This window comes from Cryptomeria japonica, chromosome 2 (assembly GCF_030272615.1).
Source record: "Cryptomeria japonica chromosome 2, Sugi_1.0, whole genome shotgun sequence".
NCBI classification, from domain to species: Eukaryota; Viridiplantae; Streptophyta; class Pinopsida; order Cupressales; family Cupressaceae; genus Cryptomeria; species Cryptomeria japonica.
In genome coordinates, this window is record NC_081406.1 from 641261040 (window position 1) to 641278654 (window position 17615).

The 17615-nt window shown below is 37.2% G+C and overlaps 1 protein-coding gene across 2 annotated transcripts in view; it reads right to left on the minus strand.

Annotated features, from left to right (window-relative positions):
- LOC131055158 (uncharacterized) overlaps positions 1–17615 on the minus strand; it is a 59796-nt gene that overhangs the window by 33700 nt on the left and 8481 nt on the right. For both annotated transcript variants that reach the window (XM_057989777.2, XM_057989771.2), the window contains exons 2-3: positions 15391–15699; positions 14504–14787 (exon numbers count right to left, since the gene is read on the minus strand). In XM_057989777.2, the coding sequence (XP_057845760.2) occupies positions 14504–14787; positions 15391–15699 (593 nt within the window). The remainder of the gene's footprint in view (positions 1–14503; positions 14788–15390; positions 15700–17615) is intronic.

The window sequence follows — 17615 nt, forward strand, 5'->3', positions numbered from 1 at the left end:
TCGCGTCATGGCTTAACCGCCTCCCGTGGATCTGAGTAAGTCTGGCATTTGCAGCGGGCGTTGATAGCTCGAGCATTTGGCGCAACTGCAAACATACCTACAATTGGTATCAGAGCCTTGGGTCACGTGTTCGAATCCTGGGAGGTCTCCTTCATTCCGTCGATGCAAAACCCTCAGTCGGTGCTGAGGAGGAGACTGTTGACTTGGTGGTCAACACCTCCTTCAGGGTTCGCGACATGGCTTAACCGCCTCCCGTGGATCTCAGTAAGTCTGGCGTTTGTAGTAGGCATTGATAGCTAGAGCTTTTGGAGCATATCTACACTCACTTCTACGCTCTAACCTAAGGGTGTCCACTTATTCACTTGACAACTCATCTCATCTACGACTCACCTAACTTGACCTAGAGGTTACACTATGAAGCATGCCTTAATGATCATCTTGATTCTCACCTATCACTTGAGCACTTAAGAGCTAAAAAGACTCCAAACTAGTCTAGAGGGGGGCATGACTGTTGCTAGATTACTTGACTTGATCACATCTTGACAACAAAGGCATTGTATCCTCTCACAAGCAAGAGGTTAAAGACTAAAGAAACTACTACCAAGCTAGACGACTAAGCTAAGACAACTACGCTACCAAGCAAAAAAGTGGGGGCCCTGTTGACGTGTATTTTGTACACAATCATACACAGAATAAAATACCCAAAGGTACCTTATCCTCTCTTGAATAAAGTCTCTGATTGCTGAAGATATCGCAAAGAAAGGATCAATCAGGGTGACTCCAATGTTCTTTTATGTAGGGTCTCTACGTGTGGATAAGCACCAGTGGTCGTTGTGATTGCTGTTTCATCAAGGGGCCTTACGTTCCGAAATAGAATTTCCTATACTAACAAATTCTCAAAAAAGATTAAAAGAGTAGGGCTTGCAAGAGATTAATTCTAGTCTAATCCTAAGAATGACTTAATGCGGACAGGACTTGGTAAGATTCTACCAACTTCAATATTGCCATAAAATAACAACTCAACTGAAATTGATGCGATCTTCTAAGGTAACAAATGATCTTTCAATTCATCAAGGATCATAGACACTACCACAAAGGCACATGTCTAAAGCTCAATGATGATTGAAGGTTTAAGTGATTCAAGTTTCTCCAGTTGACCACACAAGGCGTTCCTACAATCAGCAAGAAGCTAGTGGTTTGGAAAGTGAATCTTACCAAAGATCAAGTCCAACACTTTGTCCTTCAAACTAAAATACTACCTTGACTGAGAATGATTCAAGAAAGTAAACAACCATGAAGATAACCACAAGAGTTGCAATAAAACACCATAACTTCAATATTTTATTGATCTCAAAGTCATCATAAACAACAATTGCTTGAAATTCCTTCTTCAAAGCTCAATCTTGCTACAAAGTAGCTTGCTCTTATCTAATTGCTAATCTCTAATATCTCTCTAATTCTCTCTAGTATCTAATTTCTATTACAAAATGAAAAGAAATGAGGGTATATATAGCATCCTCAACTACAATGAACGGTCCAGATCAAAAGAAGATCAATGGCCAAGATTATGACACCTAAACCCTAATTAAGGTTTATTACAAATAGTCCCCTTTTTATTGAACAATATTAAATGCATAGCCAAATATTAAATTTGGCACAAAAACCTAGGAGACATAGACCAATGACAATTAAGGTGCCATGTCATCTATAACAACTTTTCTTCTAGAATCTTATTCCCTTTCCAATGCTCCTTTTTAGCATATGCAATGAATCTGGAGACGATTCCTTCGATCTCAGCAATTGGAATCTCGAGAAGATTCCTCATTCGTTCCTCCAAATGGATGACCTGATCGAAAGCCTTGAGGAGAGCAGCGTCCCATTCAGGTTCAAGTTCTTTGGTCTTCTCAATCAGGAGCATGGTAGCAAACATCTGGTCCTGTTGCTCATCTGTGATAATATTCGCATCTTTGCAAAAGATGACCTTGACCCTTTCTTCCAATTCTTGCAAATCCACATCTGTCTCAACTTCGATCCTCCTACCAAGAATAGTACATAGTACCTCAAACACTCTATCCTGGATCGGGTGGATAACCTCCTCAACATGATTGCATCTAGTACTGATGTCCTCGAAGAGAACTTCCTTCATCTGGAGTAAAGTTGACCACTGAAGTAAACTATGAGGTCCTCCATCCATTATTTTTTCTTGTACTAGGACCTTCCTTGATGTTTGTCTGATTACTTGCAGGACAGGAATGATAACATCTTTAGTATGAGCAAAGGCGGCTACCGTTATCATCAAGTTGTGGATGATCTCAAGAACCTGGATAGCTTGGTGAATGGTCTGCATCATTCTTGTTGCAAATTCAATAGCAACAGTATGGAATTTGTCAATCCAAGAGCTCATAAGCTGGACCAAACTCCTAACTCTCTCTGCCTCACCAACTGATTCAAGGGGAAGTGCCTACGCAGGAGATACTGCTGGATCCTGACGTCCCAAAGGCTGATTGAGATGGCTAAAGTAGCCTCTCCATGCACCGACCTCTCTCTCAAGCTTTCTATTTTTCTCCATTTCTTCCCTAAGCTTGTCTTTGTAATGTCCCAACTTCGTAAATCTAAGAAAACACGTAAACAATGAATTTTAATAATTGATTAATTCATCTAGGGTGTAATTAGTCTAAATTCATTTAAGTTCACTTGTTATCAATAAGTCAATTCCATATTTAATTCCTAGTGGGATAAAAAGGATAAGCTACCTTAGGATGCCCGTAGCGCTTATCAGGCCCAAGGGCGGTACACTCCCCCTTGGCCCTACTGCCAGAAGCTCTTTGTCAACTGCAACGGGTGGCCTACCTGACAGAGGCCTAGTTCCTGCTATCCCTGTTGCCTAATTCCTCATTTATCTCACTGGGTTTGGATATGTAGTTGCTTATTTATTATCTTGGTAGAGATCATTCCTATAGTCCTTAATTTCATTATGTGATTCATCCTTAGATAGCAATTGTCTGTTATTTATTAATTTATATAATATGTGTAGATGAATTCATATTATATATATATATATATATTGGATTTCATAATCTAATTTCTATATATATAAAAACATGTATTTTAACCATCCTTGAATATAATTATATTGAATTTTAACAGCTACAAAAATTTATGCATTTATGAAATAAATATTATCTATTTACCAAAATGTAACTCCATTAATGATGATGATATTATTGCAAATTTAAATTGATGCGGTAAGAATCTTACCTGCGTCTCCTGTTGCTGCTTTATCACCCCTTGTTACCTTCGTATCCTTTTCTCCCCTTTCGTTTCCTTCGGCTTGCACTTTAAATATTGGCGGGGAGGGTGTGTGAACGGCTACCTCCATGAGACGTGGATGTTGCGGTGATTGGTGGTGACTGTTGGTAGTCACCGCTACCTCCTCCAGCCGCACTAACCCTTGCGTTTTAATTAATAAACACCGTAGTTTCCTTTGTTGCGTCTACTTAAGGTAGTACGCCTTTTCTTTAATATGTGCTAAATACTATTTGTTTAGTAAATGCTTTGATAAAGTTTTAATAGTATCATATGGTGTTTTAAGGTATTTCTTGGATGCTTTATTTATTATTTTGTTTTAATGTTTATTTTATAATTTATGTGTCAATATAATAATTTATATTATATATCGATATTGCATTGTATGATAAGTTTATTATGTGTCTATATATCATGATAAAGTTCAATTAATAGTTAACATTAATAATTAATTTAATAGTTAACATTAATAATTAATTTAATAGTTAACATTAATAATTAATTAAAAAAAAAATATGATCAATACATATATTAAAATAAAAATAAGGAGTATTTTATTAAATAATTACAAAAAAATGTGGGGTTATGACAGTTTTTTAGTGCTTCAAATGAATCGGTGGCCTCTTCCAATGTTTGCTCGGCTGTGAGTGGACCAAGCTCAAATGTCTCTACATCATATTCCTCTGCGAGGATCTCACCTTCATACTTGTCCACTGCCGGTGTAGCTATCTGCAATTTCCTGGATCCGGTCTCATCTCTAATCATCTTGGACATCTTAGTAGCCTTCCTCTTTTCTATCACTTCCTGAGAATTTCCAACAAGGCTCTCTAAATCAATCACATTATCTTCGTCCTCGATCACAATCACCCTTGTTAATCTCTCCTTTAACCAATCTGGGATGGCAGATCTTGTTTCTTTAACCTGTATCTCCTTAGGCAATGTTTCTTCTTCTCTGAGAGGAGATGTTACTTCGTTATCGTTCTTGTCTTCATGTAGCTCATTAACTTGGAGAGATTGACTTGATGATCGTTGAGGTGCCTGTCCTTCTTCCTGTTTATCGTTTTGTACCATTGATTCCATAGACTCCTCCATTTCAAATGTCCTCTTCTCTTGTCGAGAAGATGTGCCGGATGAACAATCTCGGTTGGCCTCTTGCTTCTTCTTGGAGGACTCTCTTTTCTCAGGTCTCTCTTTTCTCAGGTCTCTCTTTTCTCTTTGAGCCTCTAGGATGAGGATTGCCCTCACTTACGCTTCGAAGGTTACCTTCGCTTGTGCTTCTAGGATTAGGATTACCTTCACTTACACTTGCTCCACCTTCAGCTGGTCTTTCTTCCAAAGTAAAGGTCATAGATATGCCCTGCTCTCTCAACTTCTGATGTTGCACATCAACCCATCTGCGAGTACAAGACAAAACTGGAGCCATCAAAGCATCTAGATCCACAATCTCGGGTTCATTCCAATCTAGCCTCACTGATTTGCTTTCTCGATCATAAGATGATTGGAGATGTCTGCCACTGTCCTGAGCTTGGTCGGCCACTCTGTAAATCTTGCATTTCCTGATGAAGTCTAAAGGCAATCTAGAATGCATCTTTCTTTTCACTTCAAGATCATCTAATAGATTCATCACAAAGTCTTCTATCTGAAACTCATGCTTATATTTTCTTCCGACTGCCTCCTCTATATACCCATAAGGATCAAAGCTCTCTCTCAAGGCAAAGAATGAAAATGAATATAAAGCTAACTCCTTCTCTGCATCGTCCATGGCTAGAGCATTAGGACATACCTCAACTGAATTCCCTAATATGATAGGCACAGGAACTCCATTTCCATGTCTGTGTCTGAATGCCTTCACGCAAGCTGCCAACTGTCTAGTTACCTCAAGTAACACTATTCTGTCTGTCGGATATCTCGGCAACATGTATGGAGGTGAAGGACATCCATGAACTCTAATATATGTAAATTTCGGAAATTGGATGAACCAAGCACCGTACCTCTTTACTAGCTCTTGTGCATCCTGAGATAGCCTATTGCGAATTCCGCCTTGCAACGTCCTGGTGATGTTCATTGTGAAGGTATCATTGACTAGCTTGTAGTTACTTCCTAGCGAATGATGCAAGTGAATATAGGAATCACAAACTCTGACCTCCCCGGGTCGTCTTCCAATTACTCCTCTGTGAGGTAATCCTGCATATTCAAAGCTCCTGATCAAGGTATATATGATGTATGAACTCATGTGGAAGGACTTGGTAGCCTTCAATCTCCTTAACTGTACGTCCAAGCAATGGCTAATCATTCTAGCCCAATGAATTGTTCCTTTTCCCTGAACTATCACTTGGATGAAGTAGAACATCCACTTCTCAAAATAGAAGGCTTGAGGGGCTCCTGTGACTCGGCTGAGTAGTGTTATCAAATCTTTGTACTCCTCCTGGAAATCGATCCTATGTGGTGTGTTTGGAATCTTGCTCAGGCGAGGACGACTCTTGAGTAACCAGTTCTTATTGATGATGCTTAGGCAAGTGTCTAGATCATCTTCGTACATGGACCTGGCTCCTTCTATGCTTTTGTAAATCATATCTCTGTGCTCTAGAAGATGGAAAGCCTCACTTATAGCCTCCTCTGAAAGGTAAGCCAAAGTGTTTCCCTCCTTGGACACGATCGATCTTGACTGTGGATCATAATGGCGAGCACATTCGATCATCAACTCATGGCACTGGACTGCTGGAGGGAAGCCGGCCGCCTTAATGATGCCACTTTCAATTATCCTCCTGGCGACAGGTGATGGCTTGCCAATGTAAGGGACCTCTCGAAACTTCTTCGTACTGAAGTTTCCCAAGTTGGTATCTCCAATGTTGCTCCACTTCGACACGATCTTGGTCTCCAATTCTTCATTCTTTTGATCTTCCTTCATGAGAGCTGGATGACTGGTGGATGCTCCTGCTTTCGGGGTCGCCATCGTAACACCTACACAACATTTCATAATAAGTAATGGATTTTGCAATGTAGAAATATAGATTAGATTAAAGGTTGAATTTAGGAAACTTCATGATAAGTCTTTGAGTTATCATTTCCTAAATACGATTGAGCTACTGGAAATTCAAAATTTCAAAATTCAAAATTCAAGACTAAGACTAGGACGATTTTAAAATTCAAAATTTAGACAAGGAAGACTTCGCCATACCTCACTTTGAGAGCTAACTCTAAGAAAAGAATGCAAAATTAGGAAATTCGCCTAGGCAAAAAATGGAGATTGGAGTCTTCAACGTGAGCTTCTCCTAGCAAATGTGCCTCCTTTATCAACTTCACCACCTTTGGGGTCTTCAACGCCTTGAAGGGAAAATTCGCTCCACCTCTAACCAAAAACAAAGTTCGCACTCCTCCTTGGATGGAAATTTCGCTCCCTCTATTGCTCTTCCAAATTCACATGCAACAATGATTGAATGATGGTTTAAAATGCTTGAAAGTACCCCTCTTATATAGGCGCTCACCTCCTTAATTGCACATAGGCCGACTTTTGGAAATAAGGCAAATAATAAATAAATTTTAAATAAAATGGAGGCCGACTTTGTAAAAATATGGAAATATAACCCAAGCGCTCTCCCTTTTTTATTCAATTTAATAATTAATTAATTTAAGTGCCTTTGTATTTAATAATTTCGATTTTTTAAAAGGCCCAATCAATTATTAAATGCCTTATGCGCTATTTTTCAAATGCCATTTTAATCAAATAATTCAAAGTTTTTATCGAATTTTAGCATTTAATGTATTTCAAAATTTATTGGCGCCAAAACATGAGAGATGTAAGGGATACTAACCACATCGCTCTGGTCCCTGGGAGAGGGACAGGAGCGCCTTAGCCACTTTGGATTGATTTTCACGTTCAAAGTCACTTTCTTTACGTCCAAACTGGGATCTTCATTCGTAACTTGGAGCTTGATCGATTCAATTTTTTGAAATGAATGCATCCTAGACCATTTTCGCCCTGGTCCCTTGGTGAGGGACAGGAGCGATTCTTGCTTTTCTTCCTTGGTCCTTGTTTTTTTAAATTGCCAAATCAACTTGCGAGGTAGGCAATGATCATCCTTGTTTGTTCTACGCATGCCAATTTTGTCCTTCGCAAAGCAAACTTGATTTTTGGAGATTTTCGCCCTGGTCCTTGACTGAGGGACAAGAGCGAACTTTATATTTGAGCTCAAAATTGTCGAGCCTTGGGGTCAATTCCTTGTTTATCATCATCGAAAGGCATTCCTTACTTTGCAAAATTCTTGCCTTGGCGTGATTCTGGAGGGAGATGTTGGATTTCATAGAAATCGCTCTGGTCCTTGACTGAAGGACAGGAGCGAACTTGCATTTATGGCACAAAATTGTTGATTTTTGACGTTAACTCCTTGTTCATCATCTTCCTAAAGACATTTGGGATCCCGCATGACCTTGCCTTGATGTAGCTTTTGAAGGAAATGGTTGATTCTATTGAAATCGCTTTCGTCCTTGACTGAGGGACAGGAGCGCCATTTTGTTCTTTGTGCGAACCCTTGATCATATCAACTTCAAATTGTCTTCAAAGCAAAAAAAAATGTTGTTTCTTATTCCTTCTTAAGTCTTGCAAATGATAGTAGTACTCCAAAATTAGGCACACTTGAAGAGCTCGCTTTGGTTCCTGGGAGAGGGACAGGAGCGATTTAGGCAATTTGAGCAAGTTTTGTGGTCCTTTGCAACTTCGTTCCTCTTAGAGACATTCCAAACATCATTTTGACTTCGTATCTTGGCTTGGACTCGACCAAATTCGGAAGGGAATGCTAGATAATGCATATTTCGCCCTGGTCCTTGACTGAGGGACAGAAGCGATTTAGGCAATTTGAGCAAGTTTTGTGGTCCTTTGCAACTTCGTTCCTCTTAGAGACATTCCAAACATCATTTTGACTTCGTATCTTGGCTTGGACTCGACCAAATTCGTAAGGGAATGCTAGATAATGCATATTTCGCCCTGGTCCTTGACTAAGGGACAGGAGCGAACTTTCATTTGTAAGCTCATTCGTGTTTTGCCAACCTTCAAGATTATCTTCAACGGATTGGTTGGGTCGCCTTTCCTTCATCCCAAACTTGAAATTCGCTTTTCCTTGGTCCGAAACTTGTCCTTTGAGAAAATCGCTCTGGTCCCTGGGAGAGGGACAGGAGCTATTTCTGAAATTCGCCTTGGTCCCTGACAAAGGGACAGGAGGGATTTAACTTCTTGGGTCGATTTTCTCCATAGTGCCCCTTTCAAGTTATATTCAACTGATAAAACGTACCTTCCTTGTTCTTCTCAAATCATGAAATCCTTCAAATCTTGCAAGGACAAGGCGATCTTGGATTTCAAGCTCTGGTCCTTCAGTGAGGGACAGGAGCGATTTTGTCATTTTAGCACATTCCTTGTTTGCAAATTACTTCAAATTATATTCAATGGACAAAAGATGCCCTCCTTGATCTCTTCCAATCCAAAAATCGTCTTGGTCCTGCAAGGACAGTACAAATTTGAGAAACAAGCTCCGGTCCTTCAGTGAGGGACAGGAGCGATTTTTGTCCTTAAGGTCAAAACTCAACTTCTCATTGCAGACGACTAAGTCTAGGTACTCCATCATGTTGATTTCATCCCTTATTGCATCCCCGACACTTCAATTTGATCAAGTAGGGCCAAAAATGCCCTAAGTAAGCTATTTTGCTCTGGTCCCTCGAAGAGGGACAGGAGTGATTTGGCCTTAAACTTTTAAAAATTTGCCATTTTGAGTCTCAAAAATCTTCCAAATCTTCAATTCCTGCTCGATTGCATCTCCTGGCGACCCTGCACAAGACAAATGAAATAAGTCAATAGCCAAGATGCAAAAAATACCAATTTCGCCCTGGTCCCTGGGAGAGGGACAGGAGCGATTTTGGCTCTATAGGCCAAAATATCAAGAATTTAGGCTCTCAGTCACTTCACAAGGCAAAATTAGGTTATCTCCAAGGCCAAGGATCAATTATCAAACTTTCCAAAATTTGGTCAACAATCACCCGGACAAAATCTCATAATTCCATCACTAACACTTAGGCAAAATTTGAACTTGCTTTCAAAATTACGACTAGACCTAGACAGACTTATCTGACATCCTGACAGATTCACCCTATTTCAAAATTTTAACCTTCGCGAGGATGCTCAATAATCATTCAAAATGGACTAGACTCTGGCTCAAAAACATCAAAATGGAAACCTTAAGGCTTAACCCTAGTCCAGACGACTTGCTCACTTACCCAAAACCCTAAAAGTAGAGAGAAGAACAGGCAAAACCGAGCAAAAAGAGGGGGTCCCCATTTTAATGGGGCGATGTGTGAAATGGTCACAACAGGTCCCCATTTGTGATAGGGTCATGTGTGTAAACATCACAACAGTACCAACATTTGGGTTACATAAGTAAAAAAGGTCTTAGGACCATTATTAATAAAAAAATTGGCTAAAGGTTTTTCTGATTACTTTATTGGTAAAAATGATTTCTATGAACATTGTGTTTCATTAACAAAATAGATCTCTATTTCCTACAAGAATCTATAGACCAAAGAGATTAGCAAAAATAATTTATTTTGAAGTATTTGATCCAATAGTTGTGGGTTCTATGGGAAAATCTTGTGCTAAATTTGAAGTTTTCAATAAGTTTAAGGAATTTGAGGCCTTAACTGAAAAAAAGAACATTATTAAATAAATGTATTGAGATCTACAATGGTGGCAAATATTGCTCCAAGGAATTTAATAAGTTTTGTAAGCATGCAAGCATTGTTTGGCAAAAGAATACGCTATACACACCTCAACAAAATGAAATTGCAAAGAGAATGAACCAAACTATAATGCATAGAGCCAAAAAATATGTTGAGGTGGTACGCAATTGGATCGATGCTGTTGGGCAAAGGTTGTAAGTATTACTTGTTATTTGATTAATAGATCTTTATATTCAATTTTTTTATAAAACACCTTATTAAGTATAGATAGGTAGCAAGCTTTCTATTTCACATTTGAGGATCTCTAGTCATGAGAATTATGTTCATGTGCCTCTAGAAAAGCAAACTGAACTAGATCAGAAAGCTCAAAAATGCATCTTCATAGAATATAGTGAAAATATTAAAAAATTATAAACTTTGGAATCCTCTAACCCAGAAAATCATTTAATCAAGAGATGTGATTTTCAAGGAGTTCAGAACTTTTTAAATTTTGAACAACCAAAGGGAAAAAAATGGAAAATCTCGAAGCAAAAAGATGCACATGAAAAAAAACCAAGGTTACTGAGAGATGGGGGTACTTGGAGATGCTAGAGACTGGTACCGGTGCTGATACGACTAATTTTCAAAAATATGAGACGGGGGGCTATTTCGAGACACCAATTTTTTTAATATAATTTAATAATTTTTAGAAAATATCATGACATAGAACTTTGAAAACAAGGAACAATGGTAAAGTTTAATGTTAGATTTAAAATTGAGCAAAAATTGAAATTAAAATGACTTATACTACTGGTACCATAGCCAATCTAAATGACCTGTGCATCGAGAAGTTTTCAGAGACGTCTCCGGTATCAGAGATGCGTATCCGTCTCTGGTACACGTCTCAAGGGGTAGGAGATGCATATCTTGGTAGCGTAGAAAAAAAAATCAAATTGATTGATTAAAGGATGGAGAAGAAGAAGAGGTTGCAAATGAGGATGTGTAGGATGAGCATATAGAAGAGCAAGAAAACTTCCTTACTCCTATCAAATTCCTATTGTGTATTATATTTATCGAATACCGATGGTAAGCCTAGATCTATCAAGGAGGCTCTCACTTCAAAGGATAGTGAGTCTTGGATGTAGGCTATGCAAGATGATGGCCTTGAACAATTGTGACCCTTTGGATCTTGTTAGTTTACCTAAGGGAAGAAATCTCATTGATTTTAAGTGGATGCATAAGAAGAAAATAGGTACAAATGGACAATTAGAGTGGTACAAGGTCAAACTATTGGCCAAGGGCTGCTCCCAAAGAGAGGGAGTCAATTTTGGAAAATAAAATTCACTCTTGCGGCTAAATTAACTTTGTTAGATTTATATTATCTATTGTTACGCTTGTGATTTAGAGATTGCAAAAATGAATGTTATGATTGCTTTATTGCATAAGGATCTTGAGGAAGAGATTTATATTTGATAGCCCAATGGTTTTGCTGAGGAGGAGAAGAAGCATTCGGTTTGCAAGTTAAAGCATTTATTGTATGGCCTAAATTAGTGACTCAAGATGTGATACCAGAATTTTGATGCCTTCGCATTAAGTTTGGGTCATGTTAGGAATGAAGAGGATCATTGTGTTTATATTAAAATCATCAATGATCAGATTCTAGTTATTGTCTTAAATGTAGATGACATATTTATTGGTAACAACAAAGTGATGATTAGGAAGCTCAAATCTCATCTTTCTAACACATTTGATATGAAGGCTTTGGGGGCTGCAAAATACATCCTCGATATGAATATCAATAGAGATCAAGTACACAAAAAGCTTTGGTTAAGTCAAAGTAAGTTGATGCCATTTACAATGCTTTATTATGCATGACTACAAACCAATGAGTATTCCATTTCCTAGCGGCACTAAGCTTTCTTTAGATATGTCCTAAATCAGATGATGATTTTGTAGACGTGTCTAAATGTTGTTGGTAGCTTGAAATATGCAATGGTTTGCACTAGACCAAATATTGCCCAAGCAATGAGATTTTTGAGCTCATTTATGTCTGGCCCTACTAAAAAGGTTTTTGAATATTTGCAAGGAGCATCTAATTATTGCTTGTGATATCATGGTACTAATGATATGGATAATTCATTTGACATACAAAGCTTTGCGGATGCAGATTAGGCAAGTCACTTGAATGGTTAGAGCTCCACTAGTGGCTAATGTGTTCTCTTTGTTCTATGGTACAATGGACTAGATGAGTAAGAGGCAGCCCAAATCAGTACATATAACTTCTACACGTGGCCCTAAGGAGGCGATTTGGTTACAAAGAATTTGTACAAGTATAGGTTTTGATTGCAAGGGTGTTAGAATTGATTGTAACAATCAAATTGCTATTTGTTTAACCAAAAATCCCCTATATCAAGCTCGTAATAAACATGTTCAATATCACTTTGTGCAAAAATGGTAAAGAATGGTAAGGTCTAGTTACAAAGCTTTACACTCAGAAAAATGTTGCAAATTCCCTCACAAGCCCAATGACTACAAACAATTCCACTTGTTGTAGGAAGGTTATGGGCCTTGCATCTTGTGCTTAGTTCATTTATTATTTCCTATCTCGTAACTATGGTCAAAACATATGTAGACAAGCCATGTATGATGCAATACAACAACAATCACAACATCGGTGAATATTAATCAACATAAAATGTATACCGCAATATCAAAATCTCACCACATTCCACCACAATAAAGGCTATAGATAAACTCTTTCCACAAGGACTCTCAATTGGTGAATATCACCCAAGTCCCAACAATTTGGTACATCTGAAACTAGGGATCCAACAAGATCTTGAGCAATCAGTAACTACACTTCTCCCTAAAGGCTCCAAAAGCAAAACAACCTCATTTAGATACCATTTGATGCTCGCTTCAAAAATTATCAAGTCAACAATTTGTAACATGAATTTCTAACTATCATAAATAATTGGATGTCACTAGAATGAATGAAAATCCTATATGTGAGGTAAATCATAAGTTCAATTTATTGTAGATGTCTTGTGACACAACTAACAACAGAGGGAAAATAATTATTAGGTAACCATACCCAATCCTAAAAAGGCATTAAAAAGCCTATTCAATAAAGTATTCATATCACTTAATTGGATTCAAGAATCAATGTGTCCCACTATTATAAGAAATTGTCTCCATAATATCACACAAATTGTCTCAAATCTATCTTGTATGATTGGTTATCATGTCAATTCTAAAGCTAGATTTCTTAGTGAAGCCCTCAGATGGGCTAGATGGTGAAGTGCAATGCAGTTTCAAAAATGATCTAGAAGTAGATTAAAATCATGCAAACGCAGGATTATCCTTCTGTGTAGACCTTGCAATCCCAAAGAGAAATGTGAGATGAGACTTTGGAATGGGTAAAGCCTTTATGTAAGGTAATATACTAATATTCTTTCTCTAAGAGAATTTATTTTGGTTTACATTTATGTTGTTGGTGGTGTGGATCTTCACAAGGGCTTAAAAGACTGAATTTACGCTCAACACAAAAATGAAATAGATTGACTTTGTATTTCTGTATGGCTACCTTGAGGAGTTACTAGCTAAAGGATGTTGGAAAGGGAAGAAGACTAAAGAGTTTTTGGCAAACAATCACTTGCATAAGCCTAAAATGGGTTTAAAATTGTCAAGCATAGTGTTGAGACTTGGATTTAGTGAAAATTCCACAAGCTGTTTTTGAATTGGAGTTGGACTCAGAGAGAACACTAGGTCAAAATTGCCAGATAATAAATACAGAATATATAAATATTGTTTTTAATTGTTTTTCTGTAAAATGTCGTGTTGTTTTCTGTTTTATTCCAGACTGAACCGAGTCTGACAACCTAGAGTTGTGAGTCTGCTGATACTCACAAATTTCAGTACTCACGAATCTTTACTGTCAAACTCAGCCAAGTCAGTGAATTGAGGCCATAGAATCACCAAGACCAACTTAGACTTGGATCGGAGAGTCCTTGTTGAGACTCACTGAGTCTCAACACACTGATTTTAGCAATCGAACAAAGGGCATCACCACATACCACATACTCTGAACTAGCAGATGACATTTAACAAACCTAGTCTATGAATTCAAATAACTTACCAAGTTAGTTCATTACCTGGGAAAGGTATGGGTGACCAGAAAAAGCTTGTTTGGAAGTTTGAAACTATATTAGAGAATCTACAAATGAATAAACTTTAAATGACTTGAATTTTGAAGCCATTTGTTTTGACATATAATAATAGTACCAATGAACATATTCTGTAACAGCCATAAATTCGAAATATGAAAAACAAGTATTTGTTTTTGGAAGCATGTTTGGGTTTAATTTCAAGTTGATGTTGTTCCACAATATAGAATACTTAAGAAGTAACCATTGAAATATCCTCCCTGCCCTGTTGCATCTAGACATCACAAAAGGCACTTTCAAACTCAAAAAACAGTTAAAGCAATAAAAAAGACCTCAAAAGTGATTGCATCTGCCAAGCCTTGAATTCTATCAATTCGCAATGACTTGCGAAAGAGCTTCGAAAAGGTGGGATCTCCATAGCGAGATTCTAATGCCACAGTAATGCTACTCCCATCTTCACCAAGAGAATCCACAAAACCTTGGACACATGATGTGGTACCCACACCCTTGCTGTCTGATATCCGAACACAAACCATATCACCAGGAGAGATAGTAGTCGGTGGTAATCGATGCCCACCTTCCACCCTGAATGTCAGCAAGTGCATCCCTCCCAATCCTGTAGCATTAACAAATTTGCAAAATAATTTAAACTTTGTGGTATGCCATTATAATAGTTTACATGTAGCACCATTAAAATTAAGAGCCAAACAATAACTTCTTGTGTGGGATGTAATTTGTAAGGGAAAGCACTTAAGATATCAAAGATGAACCGAAACAGAGACAAGAAAGTGTAATTTTGAGAAACAACATAAGTTTTGGAAAGATGTGAAAGATATGATTTATCAAAATATTTTACTGTTTTTTAAAGGAAATTCTTGAGTATAACAAACAGAGCAAAATAATACTGTTCCATATTCTATATATCACTACAGAGACAACTTATCAAAGGAACAATTGCATGCCCAAGGCTATGCTAGTTGTCTTGATCAAAAAGCATAAGACAGAAAGTTTCCAGCAATAATGACCAGATATCAATAATCTCATAACATTAAAACCTGCATTTCAACATATTCCATCTTTCATATATAATTGGCAAAAGAAAATATATTCTTTTCTGGAATGACAACTAAAAATTTCTAAAACTTGTATCTAAAAGTTAGTTTCAGCCTGGATATTAAGGATAGCAGGTTGTCAAACCAGATATAAAGAAGGTTAAGACCTGTTGAAGAGCTGACTGCACTCAGATTGCAAATTGTATCACACTGTTCTTGCTGAGATTGTCCATGATTGACCAAATACTCTATTGATCTTGCAGAACCAGAGGTCATATCCGGGGTAGGAGCTGCATTCAGCTCTTCTTGGGTAGCTTCTAATTCTGCATCACGTTCAATTAGCAGAAGTTGTGACATGTGTGCCACAAAATCATCAATCCGGTTCTGAATCTCTGATATCTTTTCTGCAGGTATACCTATGTGACTATGCACTTGAATTGGCTGGAACGATCTCCTTGCAAGAGCTCGATGTTGACCTGCAATACTATAACCGTGAATAGTCAAATTATAAACTAAGCCAATATGTGATCAATGAGGAAACATTTAGCATCACTAGGTACAGGTAGAATAAAACCTACAAAGAAAGAATGAAAGTTTATTAATGTCCTTGATGTTGTTCCAGCCATGATATTTGCATGTGCATTAGAAACATAAAAGATATCTACTTGTGATTTCTCCTACTCCTTTGTCATGGCTACTGCCTTTGGCTCAAAGTCACCCTAATCAACCATGCATGGTCATCCTTTGTAAAGACAAAATCATCAACCTCAATGATCCAATTTAATTATTAATCAAACTCTCTAATGTAATAGAAGATAAATCAAAGCCCAAAATATATTTATGATGGAAGCGAAAGTTGTTCTGCACATAAACAAAGTCATTCAACCTTCGTATCAACAATGTATTGTGCCTCTTGGATTGTGTGTGCTCAAACATATTGTAATTGCATCTTGAAGTGTTGCGTGGTTGGCTCAAGACACATATGGCAATCCTCTATAGATTTAGCACCTTAGCAACAAGCCTATCCCTCTATGCATCTAAAATTAGAAAATCAAATATAATGAACTTAATCTCATTATTCAACTTTAAAATAAAAATGTAAAAAAAAATTTAAGTACGATCTTAATTAACTTTTATGTACCTATAGAATGTTGTTCGAGTTGCCTCACATATATCTCATTCAAAGAGGTCCCCTTGCACAAGTTAGAAGATCTCAATCTTGAAGGTGCTTGCCACTCTATGATAAAAATTTGCTTCCATCCAACCTATTATCTATGTGACTATGTAGCGAGCACAGTCAAAACCTCCTCAACGACCTTAAAATCTAAACAAAATTGGAAAATTGGATTCAAGAAAAAACCAGCTACATGTAAAGGCTTATGAAGCTAATGGTGCTATCACCAATCAATGATTCTTCAATGAGACAATATTTATCTTCAACCTCGCCATTGACATTTTAATAAATCACAAATAAATATTTGGATTGAAGAAGAGAGCACAGATTTATAAACAAATAAAAATGTCATAAAACTAGTAAAATGGGTAAATAAGAAACAAAATAGAAACTAACATCTTCATTTTCTTTCTTCAAAAGTTAAAAGTGTTGCTCATTAAAGACCTAATTAACAATGTCAACTCCAACAATGGTCCTTAAATTTGAAGATTAGAATCATTCCTCACCAACAAACATGTATTTCAAAGCAGACATTGATTAAAGCAAAGATTGCAACATGATAAAAATTGTTGGAAAGTGGATTACACCAAAACAAAGACAAGTCCTCTATATGTTTCTTCATCAACTCAAAGACTCAAGTAGAGTTACGTAAGGATCTACAATATTTTGACCATGATACACAACTAGTTTGATCCATGAAAATTTGTCAAGATCCTCCAACATAAACTCAAACTCAAAGTAATTAAAAAACAAAGAGTCCAGAAATAAAATCGGTGCTTCTCCATTAGAAGTCTTCCGTCGGCAGCATAATTTGTTGTATTATTTGTCATGAGTTGCACAAGGATAGCCTCATTTACCTTAGCCACTACTTCCTTTAAAATCTCATTGAGCAGATATACATTTTTCACATTCTTTGAAGCATCAATAGATTCAAAAAGAACTATACTACCTTTAAAAACAAGGAAATTTAATGACATCTAGTTTGTTCTATCCATCCAACCATCAAAATGATGGTGCAACCCTTTTTCACCATATATCCCATTGCTCATCATTAATGGCCTTCACATCTAGCACCTTTCCATTTAGAATTGGGCCTTTTATCTGTTCAACATTAGGGACTTTGAACCCCACCCCAACAACAACAATAGAATTCACTAGATTTTACCAATAAGGAGATTTCAAACCAAAAATAAAAAATAAAAAAATAAAAGTATTCAA